Genomic DNA, 14,805 nt, shown 5'->3' on the forward strand with positions numbered 1-14,805 from the left:
ACTATTAATATTAAATTCAACGGGTGGTGATACCGTAGTGAAGTCGTTATGTTTTGCAACCCATGACCTGATCAATAGATCAAGCTATCAAGTCCTCTTTATACCATTGCTGGACGTAAAACATTTTTCATGAGGTATTGGCTAAAACCCGGTGGCTATATCATATTTTCAGGGTAAACCTCTTGATTGGTTGTGACATAGCCATCCCTTCTCATATGATAGTTATGCATCTGAGTGTGTTGAAAATCGTGGCAAATTTGTGTATCATTCTGGTCACATTGGTGCCTCTGTCGTCTTCTGCAATATGGGTGTTGGAAATAGTTCTGAGTATTAAACGCAGTTGTTTTATTCATGTTATAATATTCACTGTTCGCTGTTGCGTCAAATGGACGATTTCCTTTAAGTGAAAATTGGTCATGAATTGGTTTAATCTCTGAATCGGTCCTAAATTGGTAGTGATTGCTTGGGAGAGATGAGAGACCTGGAACCTGGAATGAAATCAGAACACAGACTTAAACACACACATCAAATTTGCGAACAATTTGGATTCGAGAACAATAAGTTAAATTTGATTTGATGATCATGTCATATCATCAAGAATGTTTGTACGATAGACATCGTGTAATTGAATTTTAATAGGATGATGGTAAATAAAAAGAATACGAGAGATTTCATATTTTTGCATTTGTTGTTTAGAAAGTATGTACTTTATATAAAAATAGGCAATTTTCTCTTACATTCCTGTGTGGATGTCATACCTGCGAGTATTCATATTCATAACGACCTTGTCCTGATGTGCTATTTATTGCTTGGGCTAACCCGTAAAAATTGAATTTATAAGCGTATCTCTTCCCGTGCACTTTGGTCATGATGTCTTTGTCATAATAATATCTAAAAACACATCGATTAAGGAAAAACGAATACAGATGTTGTACAAGTTTGTTTTTCTTAACACTCAAACTAGAGAAATTATTTGACGTTTAACCTGGCTCAATTCTGTAGTATTGGTATTATTTGCTTAATCATTTTGGAAGGAAAAAATAGATTATAAATTTACACGAAAACCATGTAAACTAAGAATGACCAAATTAACCTTTTCATCATATTTCTAGAACAAGGTAGCTTTAAAAATGATGTTGCAATATTACCTTACCTTATGGCTCTACTCATTTTATCATAGTCCATGTTTGGTTTACTTTTCCTTTCTCCCCATCTTCGAGCGACTTCCTGTGGATCAGCCATTTTGAATTCTCCATTTGTACCTTGCCAAACTATACATACAGCGTTAGATATGTCGCTCAATAGTTCAAGAAGAAATTGCCACAGCTGGATCTGTCCACCACCTAGAATTATGACTGAATTATTAGGGGGAATTTATAATAAATACCTATTAAAGCTTCAACAAAATATTTATCCGTTTTATTAAATTTAAATTTAACTGCTATCTCTCATTTTATTTTTAATCTTAAATATTGTAAATTAAATGAATAATATATTCAGTTTTATGCAAAAATATGTAATATTCCGTACCTCGTTTACTAAAGTTTATGCACAGTGGAGTCATCACCTTGTATGTTTCTGGAACAAAATCGAATTGATAATAAATCTAGAAGCACCGTCAATTTTACGAAAAAACCACTGTTATGAACTATATAAACTATTTCGCTAATATATACCACACTTTTGCTTTAAAGCTAGCAATCTCAGAAACAACAAAATCAGCAAATGGCTTAAAATGAGTTTTGTGGATTCTAATTCATCTGATAAAGATGTATAATTGTTGAGAATCATTTTCGTTCTGTAAAAATTCGGACCAATGAAATTGCGCTGATATTATGACAAACTAAAACCAGAAGTTAGGGAGAAAAGCGATTTTTTCACAGAATGAAGAACAAGAGGAAAAAAATACTACCAAGAAGATCAACAATACCAAAATAACAAAACGAGCCACAGGTCTACTACGTGTCCAATAAATAAACCACAAATATTTTAAACATGTTTTTTGATAACTTAATCATGTAGTAAATGAATCAATGAGACCGGCCCTATATCAAGTTTCAATTAAACATGACTGAATACTAACTGAGTTTGAGATTGTTCCAATTTTTTCGGACTTTTTTCTATATTTCTCAATTTGATTAGGATTTTCAAACAAATTGTTTTTACAACGAGACATTTAATGGATACTGCGATATGTAATGATTGCAAATCTCACTGTAATCATTTGTTGTTACCTTGCGTTGAAGGACTGAGTCTCTGCAAATCTGACATCTTTTCGCTTTTTTTCGCATCAGTAAATGTTGAATCTGTACAAAAATGATTGATGATGGTGTACTTACAGGTAATTCCCGTGTTTATAGATAATTTAGAGATATATTTTTCTTGAAAAGTTCGAGTTTCCATTACACCATATATTATTTATATATTACATATATTCCCAAATTATCTGTTTTCGAAGATAAACCTACTTTTTGGTGTACTTTGAGACCGCCGATTTGTTTTCTTCATCTTTGCTAGCTTAATTCCTTCCGCTTTTTTAAAAACAGTTTTCTTGCAGGTCTTTTGACTTCTGTTATGAGAAATAAAATTGCTTGAATGGTGCAAGGTCGTAAGTTTCAAAAAATCGTTATAGTGTTCGAAAGTATATTAGACCTTGACGTTGACTGTTGAAGTTTAGTTTTCTTTTAGACCTAAAGTCTACCACCCCGATCGCTAGACTTCCTTCCGTACTCTAGAAAGCCCGGGTCAAATAATTTGTTTAAACTTTCATTTCCCGAATAAAAAAGTTTTATCGTTTACTTACATTTGACCTTGTCTCGTATTTGCGAAACAGGTAAAAAAAATTCAGTGAATTTACTGACAAAACATCATGCAATCTTAATTTTTTTTAGCAGTGATATGCATTTAAAATTGTATTTTTAATTACTCCAGATTGATGGACTACAATTTGTAGGTTTTTTTTTCAACCCCCATGATTCAATTGGTTAATTAAATTCTAATTACAATTACTGTTTCTTGTCATTATTATGATACGTTTTTGTTCATGTGCACGAACCATTCAAAATGGTCGCATACCTCGAAGTTCAACACTCCTCCATGCTACATTTGTTTACATTTCAGAGGAAATTGCGGCCATTACGGAGACGATTTTAGGAAATGTTCTACATAACCACAATAAAAAACATTTCGCCATTTTGGGGTCGAAATCACGTTGTGTCCATTTTTCATTTTGATTGGAGTTGACAGCAAAATTGGAAATGTATCCAAGTTTCTAACAACAAAGATTAAAATTTAGTATTTCTAATTCTCAAAAAATTACCTTTAAAATTTATTTCCGTCAATTCTCGATGGTAGTCATTTCAGAACACGATAAAACTACTGTAACTTCATACGAATGCAACAAAACTTCTCCAAGAAACGAGAAAAAGAAGAATTTTCTCGTGAGCAATCAAGTATAGAAATACTTCTTCCTATCTTGTCTTTTTTCTTGTCGAGAATTTGTTCAATATATTATTTCGATTTTTGTACAGATATTTCTACGTCTGATTGCAATATTTATTATTCATCTTATGTCAATTTTTATTACAAGTAAACAACTTATCATAAACACAATTGAAATAATAACTTAAAGTTAGACATACTTTATTTTATTTTGAGTGCGTGGCTCAGATCTCACTTGAAAATATTCACTTGAATTTGTGAGATTCATTCGCTCGAGACGTTGCATCTGTGATGATTTTTCAGTGTTGGATGATAATGCGTCGGAGCATATTGATGTTTGTTGGGAGTTACATATCCAATCTGCTCTTGCATTTCTGTAGTGATATGATCCCATCTGGCGTGGGTTGTTAATTATTGATTTTTATTCGACAATTCCATTAAGTTAAAAAGTAGTATTGATGAATATAATGCACAGAGTTTCGTGAAATGGCTTTGTGAAAATTATTTTATTTGCTAAACTATTTTATTTCTTTGTGTTTCCATTTAATGAAAAAACTTGATAATTTTAGACATTTCCTTATCGTACATTATCTCAGCAATTCATGCAAAATGAAGTGAATGAACGGATAAAAATTAATTTTATGATATTCCATATCAAGCAAACAAACTTAGACAATACGAATAAAATGTAAAAGTTTACATTAAATACCGTGCTAAAGACACAATATTTAGATTGAATACTTCCGGAAGATAAGATTTCACTTACATGACAACAAGAGTAGTATGTTTCTGGATCATATGAACATGATGTGGCAGGCTGCCTGCAAAAAAATGTTACAAAATGATGTTAGATATTCATGTTAATGGATCTGATGATATTTTACTCTTCATATAGAATTTAGATCACGATGAAAAATCTTGTGGTGTCGTATATTTCCGTCCATGTAACGAATGTGAAAATTATTATGGAGTGCGACCAATTGTTGTTGATATTGAACTAATGAAACCGAATGATGAATAAAAAGTTCTCAAACCCTGGGAAAATAAGTAACATCCTTTCGTTATAGATTCAAGATTCAAAGTAATTTTTTTGTATTCCATTTCTATTTAACTGGTAGTGGTTTCCATCTGGTGAATAGTTATGATAGAGGGAAGCATGCACGATTCACATTCTACCGCCTTCACAGGTAATTATTCTATACCAACCTTTTGTCTTCAACATCGGGTATCGTCTGAAACAGTTCTGGCATACGAGACATTACGAAAATGTTTGCTGACTCCAACTCGTTGATTAAACTATTACTACTGATAAATTATATTATCAAGATTAGCCAACATGACTAAAAAAAATATTGTTGGCACCCTAACTGGCAATTCTTGTACCATATGCATGAATTCGAAAAAATAATTGGACACTCAATCGGATAATTTGCACTCGTCCAGTATTCGCTTTTAAATGCTCTTCTATAATCTGTTTCTATCGAACACTTTACTCTTGTCCACCAAGTTCAATTTTGAACGTGTTTAGCGCTTAGGTTATATTCAGAAAGTGAACTTTGGAGGAACTGAAATTCAAATAGTAGCCTCAACCAATCTCGCTCAATGATATTTACATATACATCCTGTTATATTTGTATCTTATAATCAGTGGCATAGTATTTACTGCCCAAAAACAGTATGTCAACTGGTTCTAAGGCATATCGAAAGTATATTCGTCACAGCAGTACACAAGGATTCCTCGGATATATGCATGAATCCTCTATATCTTTGTACTCATTCCCAAATACTGAGATAGATAGATTATAGAAAACTAACAGCAACTTCTTCAGTTTTGATTCCGCCCTGTAAGAACCCCAACTGTCATTCGTCCTGTTTTCTAAATGGCGATCCCGAGGAACAACAACATGAAACACGGGTCACGACAAAACGCATAGGTACTTAAACAAAACAGGAAGTGAAGATGTGCGTTTTCCTGTCACAGAACCACCAGCGACGTTTAAGAAAATGTCTGTTTTCAAAAGTCATAACAAAGTATCAATGCTACAGTTGATTAAACGTGTTAGAGGACGCCGTCGCTGAGTTAGCCAGTTACCCTTTGATGGTCTACCGTATTTTCAAGTCGTATTCATCACCGTGAATGTTCCATTTTTCAAAGAAAATTATTCTGTAACCTGTGGTGTTATTCAAACATTTCATATACAAAGTATTGGTAACTCTGTATTATATTTTAATATTGTTCCTTTTTTATTTTGTGAAAATATAGTAAAATAAAAAGCTAGTTCATTAATAAACATGGGTCGTCGAAGAATAGAGTCGAACAGGTTAACTTGGCGTTTGATCTATTATTTTAACAATTTAATTACTGATTTGACTAAAATAAATATTTTGTTTCAGAGTAATACAAAGGTAAATTATAGAATTAAATTAAAAAGTTTTTTCATTTACAATCGCTTTATTTAATAAGAAGTTATGCTATTATATAAACATTAAACGTATATACTGTTTTGTAATACTATAGAATAAATTTGTGTTAAAATTTTCCCGATTTCGAAGAGTTCTTTCTTGTGCTTTCAAAAATAGCACAATATAAATGTAATTGGGTGTATTGCAGCACATACCAATATCCGTTATTTAGGAGACGTTTTGAAGACATTAAAGAGAGCTTTTTTTTATAATTGGTTGAAGATACTGATCTTTTATCTAAAAAATTGATCGCACACCTGAGCTCATTAGTAAATGGAATGTAACCAAATCCTCGGTGAATTTTGACATAAAATGGAAACTTTTGTAAATCCATCAAAATTAAATCCACAAGTTTTCAACATTTTTTGGCAACGTTAATATTTCACCAAAAAGATAACATGTCTCAAATATTGTGCGGTGTGAGAAAATACTGGGAGTTGCTCATATTGCGGGATGATTGCTCCTTTTAACTGAAAAAAATACGGACAGATATGATTGGAATGCGAATTAGTAATAGTACATGAATACGTTATATTATATTTAATGTTGTTGTTCATAGCAATTCAGTTTCATTCGGATACTTTCACTTTTGCAGTCGTATTGTGTAAACTATGATCAAAATTGCTGGCGTGAAAGTACTTTCTATATTGAAAGAATAATAAGATCGATATTACTAAATTCATAAATTGAGTCATAATTTCTTAGTATTCATAATAACCTTACAATTATAATATTTTGTCATTGGTCAAGGTTAGTTGGTGAGCACGCCAAATGGTGATAATATCAAATCTAAATGACAGCATAACCTAATGTGCTTGGTTTTGTTCAAATATTTTTTCAGGAAACAAAATTGAACGATGACAATTGTTTGTGTGTATTCTGTGGATGACATCCACACAAAATTGATATTTCGTCGCATATGCTTTGATTATGTAAAACCTAGATCTCTTTTTTTCTTTCTCCCCTTATTTTTACACACCCACAGGATAGGGAACTCGGAAGTAGATATAGATTACAAATCATCATAGATATCCGAAATATGTCCCCAAGATTACCCTGAATACTCGTTATTTTGAGAAAAATATTAATATTTTATTATGAATATACAAAAAGGAAAAAGGATTTGATTACAATACACAATACTACACAATGTGTTCATCAATAAGAGAGCAATGCACAAATGTATGAACGCGATGAACAACGTGGTAGCGTACTGTTAAAAACTCAATGAAAGTTCAAGTAAAACACCAAATCCCTGATAACCCAGAAAATATATGTAAAACAATTGAATAATAATTTTGAAAAAGACCTTTTTATTCTTGAAAATTGAAAATGAAAAGAGGATTTACAAATAACACCTTTGTAAGGTGAGAAGTATACATGTATTGATGAGTAATTAGTACGTTGGCACCATATTCTGGTAAATGGAAAAATTGAACGCTAAAAGTGCACCAAACAAATTTTTACTTTTTCTGATAAAATTTTATGTGTCATAATCTTCTTTTAAACAATACTTCAAAAGGTTTTGGGCAGCATACAAGTCCAAATGTTCTTTCTTCAAATGGTGTCAATGATTTTTTCGTAGAAGAAGCTATTTGGAAACTCTGCAATAGACTGATCAAAACCAATGCGATTTCAATCTTTGCTAACTGAAATCCTGGACACGCTCGTGATCCGACAGAAAATGGCATCACGTGATGATCAACAATAAAATGGCTGCTGGAATCAAGAAATCTTTCTGGACGAAATATTCCTGGATTTTGGAAATGATCTTTGTCGTGATGAACCGCCCATATATTTACAAGAACCTGTAGAAAATAATTGAATCTGTTTAAAAAAGGAAAAATAAATCGTAAGGTTGTCAAATGCTTTTACTTACATTGGAATTTTCATTTACATTTTGCTTGTTTAGATTGAAGCTGGACATTGTTCTCCGCAGTGTAATGGGTGCGGCGGGATGATATCTCATTATCTCTTGAATAAATGCTCTTGTAAAATGCATTTCTTGTATTTGATGGATTGTTGGAAGTTCATTGTGACCTGATGAAATATATATATATTGTTTTTCAATAGTAAAATAATGTTTGCATTCCAGCAAAGATTTTATATTTAGTGAGCAGTTCAGGTGAATGTTATTGATTTTGATCGATATCTACATATGATATACACATACAGGTAAACTTATAGTTAGGTGTTATTCTCGAGTGTACCTTTAATAAAATGTTGATTTTTAAGCAAGAGAATCAGAGAATCTTGTCTCTCTGGTTTAGCATTTTTCTATTGTTTGTTCACATTTTTTTTACTGGTTTGTTTGTGTAATTGAATTGTTGGGAAAAAAAATCTACATGTACCTGTTCACATAGTTGGTATTTACATATGTGCCACAATCCTTAGGTCAAGCGAAAACAAAGCAATAAATAAAGTTGATTTTCACCTGTTACATCAAGTATTTCTCCTAGTATTCTTTCTTGATAAAGTGGAAAATGAACAAGACCGAGAATACACCATGTTAATGTAGTTGCTGTCGTTTCTGTTCCTGCTCCAAACAATTCAAAGCAACATTGAACAAGCCGATTTTCCTAAAAATCAGTGTTGAAAATATTTAATTGAAAAAATATGAAACTGATTTCAAGATGCATACAGTATATTATGGATCACTGCAGAGCAAAATTCACAACGTTTGTCGTTTTTTTTAAACGATATACCTTTATTATCTGATTATTTAATAATATTGCTGTTTGTTATATCACCTTTTCTGCTGTATTAACTCCCGGCATATCTCTCAGAAAGTAGTCAACGAAACATTTTGGATGAATTTCGTTTTGCTGCTCTTCTGTTCTTTGTCTGATTACTTTCTTGAACATATCTGAACGGTGGAATCGAAGAATAAAACTATATTTTAGTGATCTTCCAACATCTAGATTAGCATATATGTATACATTCGTACTTACTCTTTATGAGGTCAATGGTGGAAAAAAATTTGACATAAGAACTTCGAAAAAATGGTGCATATTGAAGTATTGGAAAAAATATTATTCCTCCAAGTAAACGCGAAGACTGACTGAAATGCAAAAATTACCAAATAGAAAACTGACCACTATTCTAAAAATGTCGCTGTGTATCAAGAAAACAGATCATATTTTTAAGAAAAAAACATAATATAAAATTGTAGATTCATTTCATGATTTTGTTATATTTTTTAAAATAAATTTTCGGTATCACATAACGAAGGTTTTATTTTATTCATATTATGATATTGTACAAAATTTACAAAATTCGAGTATATATCGGTCCCTTGTTACCACTTACTTTAAAATTGTTCGTTGTATTAAATCGCTGAATTCAGAATCATCATATCCAAACCGTTTTCTCATCACAAGGTCGCATGTAATATTTGCTATCGCTTTCATAAGTAAAATCTGAAAAAAAAAACATTTTTTTTTCTCATTTTGATTTTTTGTTCCTACTTTCTTCCACTGTTCCTTACCTCACAGTCCACTGGATTGTCTTGTAAATCATCTATATATTGCACTAACCGTTCGCATTCGTTCCTTATTGTTGATATTGCACGGTCTCCCAAAAACCTGAAAGTAAAATAATTCACTGATGAGTAACAGTAATCAGTTTTCTTTTTAAATGAATTATTATATAATTTTGCGAGTGAACGTCGTGAGTGACTTGTCGAGATAGGAAAACCAATAAAACGGCTCAATCATATGACCGCGGCCTTTCGTCCAGTTTCCAGTCTATGTCGTGCATTAGATTAGTTAGCCAGTCATTTTGTTTCAGATGCATAAACACAAATTAGCAGATTTGACTTTTCTTCACCTGTTTATAGACTTTGTTGCTATTTTTCGATGAATTTCCCAAATATTACCGTCAATAAATGCAATTCCACATTCCCCACCCCATTTTTGTAAAAAATGTAATTTTGGTCGGCCTGAACACATGTTTCCTCTCTTTAGTGCCTAAAAATAAACAACTATTAAAATATCATTCTTTTTATATCCAATTTAAAAAAATCAGATCCATAAACTAAAGGCAATTCAGAGGCCGAAGATTTTTTCATACCAATGTTCATTTAACAATTTTATAGAATTCTCACAAACTCCATGCAGAATTGTTACCAACGAGGTAAAAAAATAAGGGAAAAACGTTTGGTTACCCATTCCTATTTTTGTGCAAAAATTTCATTTATACTGAAAAATTGGAATTCATTTTTTTCGTAATAATTTAACGTTATGTTACTATTGTTGTCAAGATTGAAATTTAAATATATATATCTGTTTTTATATATGAATACACTTTGGATAAAGAAACGAATGTAAAAAAGATCTTACCCGAATTATAGAATTAAAATCATTCAGTATAAACCACATCTGTCCGCCATATTGAAACGAAGAAACAAGCCCTACATCGCGCAGTGCTTTACATGGATTCAACGACAATTTGTATAAAAATTTTATCAATTTCCGTGCTTTCGATAATAAAAAACATAACAAATAAACCGATATCACACAAACGACTACTATTAACGCTATAACCGCAAATGAATTCATTACTGCATAGAAGGAAGAATTACAAATTATAGAAGTATTTCTTATTATTTTTCTTACCAAGTTTTCAGAGTGCAATTGTAACACTTATAATAGACATGATTAGACATCAGACATAATTCACTAAACTTGTAATTGTCTAGAAAACTTCTGACTACTGTTTTGAACGCATTTTTTCTGTTTTAAACCTATTTCACATTAAAAAATGCATTTAATTTAATTTGTAACGATATCATTAGATAATGTAACATATTAGTTTCAACACATAGGATTACTCTAGTCTGTCGCTAAATCTGAATTGTGATTACATACTACATATTCTGCTACCAGTTACGAAACAATCCAACCTTTAGTGTCCTCTCGGACGGTCATTTGTTACGTGCTTGACATGTTTTTTAAGTGGGATTCACTATGAAACAAAGCATCTTCTTCTCCCTTATTCCGTATCATTGCTTTCAAACATATCACGTTTCAGCTAATGATAATTTGTTTTCATATGACACATACGTACTTAATATCAACGAGCAATATTTATTAATGTATTGTGCGTCATAAATCAAATTTTTTTCCTTTTGATTCGCGTATGATTTGTTCTTGATTTCGCATTTTCGACTTCGTCCTTTTGACCGATATCTTCATTTGCTTAATCATGGTTCACTGATGTTTTTAATGAGATTGATGGATGGGTTTCAACGAATTTTTAAAATTTGGCCACATACAATCTCAAACCATCCCGTTTGCTGAAATAAAGGCGATTTCTTCGATTTGATGACCTTTTTTTTTTAGCAAATAAGATATTAAAAATGGAAGAATCAACAGTTTTATTTCGTCAAAAATTCCAGATCACTTGCGCCAAACGATATCTTCAGTAAATTTTATTTAAAATCGGAAACGGAAATTCCCGTGTATTGGCTTTTAAAACAGTCGCCGAGATTACGCCAGTTTTAAAGATAGCCGTTTTTGTCACAATTGTTAAAGTAGCCATCTATTTCAAGAGATAATGATTTTTCGGTTGCGCCAAATATTCAATCCATGGGTGTTATACGTGCAATTAAAGATGTCCTGCCATAAATTAATTATGTTAGAGGGAATGCTTCGGCTTACGGCAAATAAAAGCATTATTATACTCTGAAATACCACGACAATTTTTGTACTGAAAAATACCTGGCAAATTGCCGGATTATAAATAGATTTAATTCGTTTTTGTTTCAATCTTGTCAATTCGTCTTGGCAATAATTTTAGCTATTCTCGAAACACTGACTGCCACTTAAGATTATTGTTAGGATAAAATCCCAAAGAGTGCAATTTATTGTAGCGCGATTAAAACTACTGACCGAGCATTATGTTAGCCATTGCACACAAAATTTGGTCGATTTGCAACGCCATGAGGTTTTTAGTCTGTTGCGACGCTCTTAAAACAAAATTCATGTTCTTTTTCGTTACAATTTAGATATATTGCAAAGCCGATTTTTAGTCTTATTATGCAATCCCTTATTTTTAGTCTAAAATTTGAATTGCGAATCGATCTATTGGTTATAATTATCGTCTCGTCACAAATGATCGCATTATAGCAAGTTTTCACACTAGATGCACAGATCCGGACGAGAAGAAAATGTATCCACGTACTCGTGGCACATGTCCAGAGGAATACTTGTGTGAGATAGGGAGAATGCGATGAAATGTGATTTACCAACATAATATATCGATGTTCACGGCGTTAATACCAATGTCACGCAGACATAAACGATCGGCGATTTTAACAAAATTTGAGTTGTCCAAATCTAACGCGTTATTAGCGACATTTGCGGTCCACTCGAAAATTTTAAAAAGTAGTTCTTAAAATCCTCCGGCATCGCTACTGAATAATAGTGTAATAATTGCGCTTACGAGAAACATGATTAGCAAACGCCAGTACTAGCTGAGGTCCCTGCCTGAAATTAGAACATGTTGCTAGGATATGTGGGGAGCAGAACCAGCACACGTCGAGCTCTGCCGTCATGCTGTCCTTCCGGCGGAAGCACAAGTCACTAGAAAAATTCTCCTTTGGCAAATAAACGATGTAAATAAACAAGTTTTGCAATATTTCGGATTTTCGTCATTGAGCAATCTCCCTTATCACTCCGTTTGAGATTTCGCCTCCTGTTTTATCTATTTTGCAGCCTGGGTTCGATACCTACCCTGAGAATCACTGATTTACAGTATAATATAAGTAAATTAATCTCAAATGATTTGAAGTTATCTCAAACAAAAAAGAAAATCAACCAAAATATTGACATCATAAAAATGATCGACATGCATCGACAACTCCTGAAACATATGGTGCAGTGGTTCAGGTTCATTCCACCCGCGAAGTCGCTTGCGTAAGATACGTGGGGGAGATATTCTGATAAGCTGTAAAAATAGGCCAATCATCAGATTACCTTAAGTATAGTTCGAAAATAACTCCCATTGTTTCGATCAATTGTATTTTGAGGTTAAGTACACCGTATAAGGTCCTTCCACTGACGGTCGGACTGGTCTTGTGATCATTTATGTTATGTTGTTAATAATTTGATTACCCCAAAACAAAACCAGTAATAAATATTATAAATAGCATTTGGCAACACAAGTTTGCTTGCGGTACATGTAATTGGATTACACAAAGTAACTTCGTAAGAAAGTTAGTAAAGTTAACTGGTATTTTATTTTATGCTAAGTTTTCAATTTAAACCTATTTGAAAAGCTTAAAACTTTTACTTATTGAGTAGATAAACTTGATAATCTTTTACGGGTTTCCATATTATATTTCAACGCCCATTTATTTGTGTTGACGTAGCGCGTCGAACGATCCACTTAAATGTCGCCAGGAAACAATTTAAAAATAGATAAATTCGATCGACATCTCCTTTATTTTGTACCTCGAGTACGCATCATCATTTACCTGCCTGCTTTCCCGGATATGACGCTTAATTAAAAACAATGCAAGTCAAGTGACGCCAAGTAATGTTGCAGTCATGTGATCTACGGAGAGCAACTGCGGGTATGATAACAAGATAAATTGAACCTACTCCGTGTAATCAATTTAAAATAAAAATTAAAATCTTACTCACATTGACTGAGCTATGTGGAAAACTGTGAGATGATCTACGCAGCGAGTCGGAGGCAAGTAATATCGATACCTGAAAAAGGTTAAAACTATGTTAAATACAAAATAGAAGTCGTTTGAATAAATATCTTTTAATGCAAAGTTTCGCGGCAATTGAAAATGAATTTTACAAAAAGTCTTCACAATCCCATGCTACAACTCGTTTTTGTTAATTTTAGCCATCTTGGGTTATAAAATGTGCTTCTTTCCAAGCCAAATGAAAAGCAGAAAATGACGTAATATTTTACAACAAATAAAACTATAAATCTATTTTTCCAAATAATATGTCGAAGCAAATTCACTCAGAAGTAAAAAGAGACTCATCTATAAGTAAAGTTAAGGATGAGCTATAATGTTTGACAAAATACAGAATACGATGCAGTATAGCCTTAGTTCCGACTTCAACTCTTCAATACCATAACATAACTTCTGATGCAAACGAACGATAACATAGTCTAACTTCACGCCCAAAATGCCATTTGGTCAAGAAACGTGATCATTTTGACAAGATGCAAAAGATAGTGAAAAACCTGTTTGCAAATGGATTTTGGTTCTTGACCTTGAATCAAAGTTTCGTCTGTAAGTGATAAAATCTGTTCCTTTTTGCCTCATTGACAATGAAGTTTAAAGGTTGCACGTGACTTCTGTGAGTTCTTGTTATCTCACATGTGGATCTTGTACATGATTCCTTGTATATATTTGCTTAACTCATTCGGAAGAAAGTAAGCGAAGTAAAACATGGAAGATTGGCATGACATTGCGCCTAATTCGTGCCTTTTTGAAATATATGACAATCGTATATTTTCAAAAAATTAGACTATAATGCAAAATACCAACTGATTCAATAGCTTGCAAAGGCAATCATTTGATTATACTTAGCAAAACTGCGGAATTTATCAGGTGAATTGGAAAATATGCAAATGCGTGAATTCATGATACTTATAATACTAAACATTCTCAGGATAACTCTAAGAAAACGCACTACATATGTCGATATGCTTAAAACCCACAAATCTGAGTGTAAACCAACATGGCAAAAGATATGTCTGTGAATTTTAAAACATTCGATAGTACAAAAATAGGCTTCTCGAAAACAGCGATTATACATTTATTTTCTTAGACTCTTGAAACAAGCTCATAATTTTTTGGTATTCAAATAACATTACAAACAAAATATTTGTTTTAGTGTTGGTACAAATGCCCGATGCATGTTGTTTCAC

At 32.4% G+C, this 14,805-nt stretch overlaps 1 protein-coding gene across 3 annotated transcripts; it reads right to left on the reverse strand.

The window, feature by feature from the left end:
• Positions 1–6,986: 6,986 nt before the first annotated feature.
• On the reverse strand, positions 6,987–14,035 carry LOC120327262 (cytochrome P450 2C15-like). 3 transcript variants are annotated; one of them, XM_039393719.2, is made up of 10 exons: positions 13,551–14,035; positions 10,521–12,852; positions 9,733–9,872; positions 9,392–9,488; positions 9,214–9,323; positions 8,856–8,965; positions 8,655–8,770; positions 8,339–8,483; positions 7,784–7,944; positions 6,987–7,712 (listed from the first exon to the last, which is right to left on the reverse strand). In XM_039393719.2, exons 3-10 carry the CDS (start codon positions 9,852–9,854, stop codon positions 7,395–7,397), a joined length of 1,179 nt encoding a protein of 392 aa, XP_039249653.2. In that variant the 5' UTR covers positions 9,855–9,872; positions 10,521–12,852; positions 13,551–14,035; the 3' UTR covers positions 6,987–7,394. The 3 variants fall into 3 exon arrangements, with proteins under 3 accessions (XP_039249653.2, XP_039249654.2, XP_039249652.2); XM_039393720.2 differs by lacking the exon at positions 10,521–12,852; XM_039393718.2 differs by lacking the exons at positions 10,521–12,852; positions 13,551–14,035 and adding an exon at positions 10,245–10,495.
• Positions 14,036–14,805: the final 770 nt, after the last annotated feature.

Source organism: Styela clava, chromosome 4, assembly GCF_964204865.1.
Source record: "Styela clava chromosome 4, kaStyClav1.hap1.2, whole genome shotgun sequence".
NCBI lineage: Eukaryota > Metazoa > Chordata > Ascidiacea > Stolidobranchia > Styelidae > Styela > Styela clava.

Coding starts and splice junctions, on each gene's coding strand:
- LOC120327262 (XM_039393718.2), bottom strand. CDS start 10,463: ATGAATTCATTTGCGGTTATAGCGTTAATAGTAGTCGTTTGTGTGATA. Junction 9,324..9,391: donor ACAATCCAGTGGACTGTGAG/GTAAGGAACAGT, acceptor TTTTTTTTTCAG/ATTTTACTTATGAAAGCGAT. Junction 8,771..8,855: donor CACCATTGACCTCATAAAGA/GTAAGTACGAAT, acceptor TCCACCGTTCAG/ATATGTTCAAGAAAGTAATC.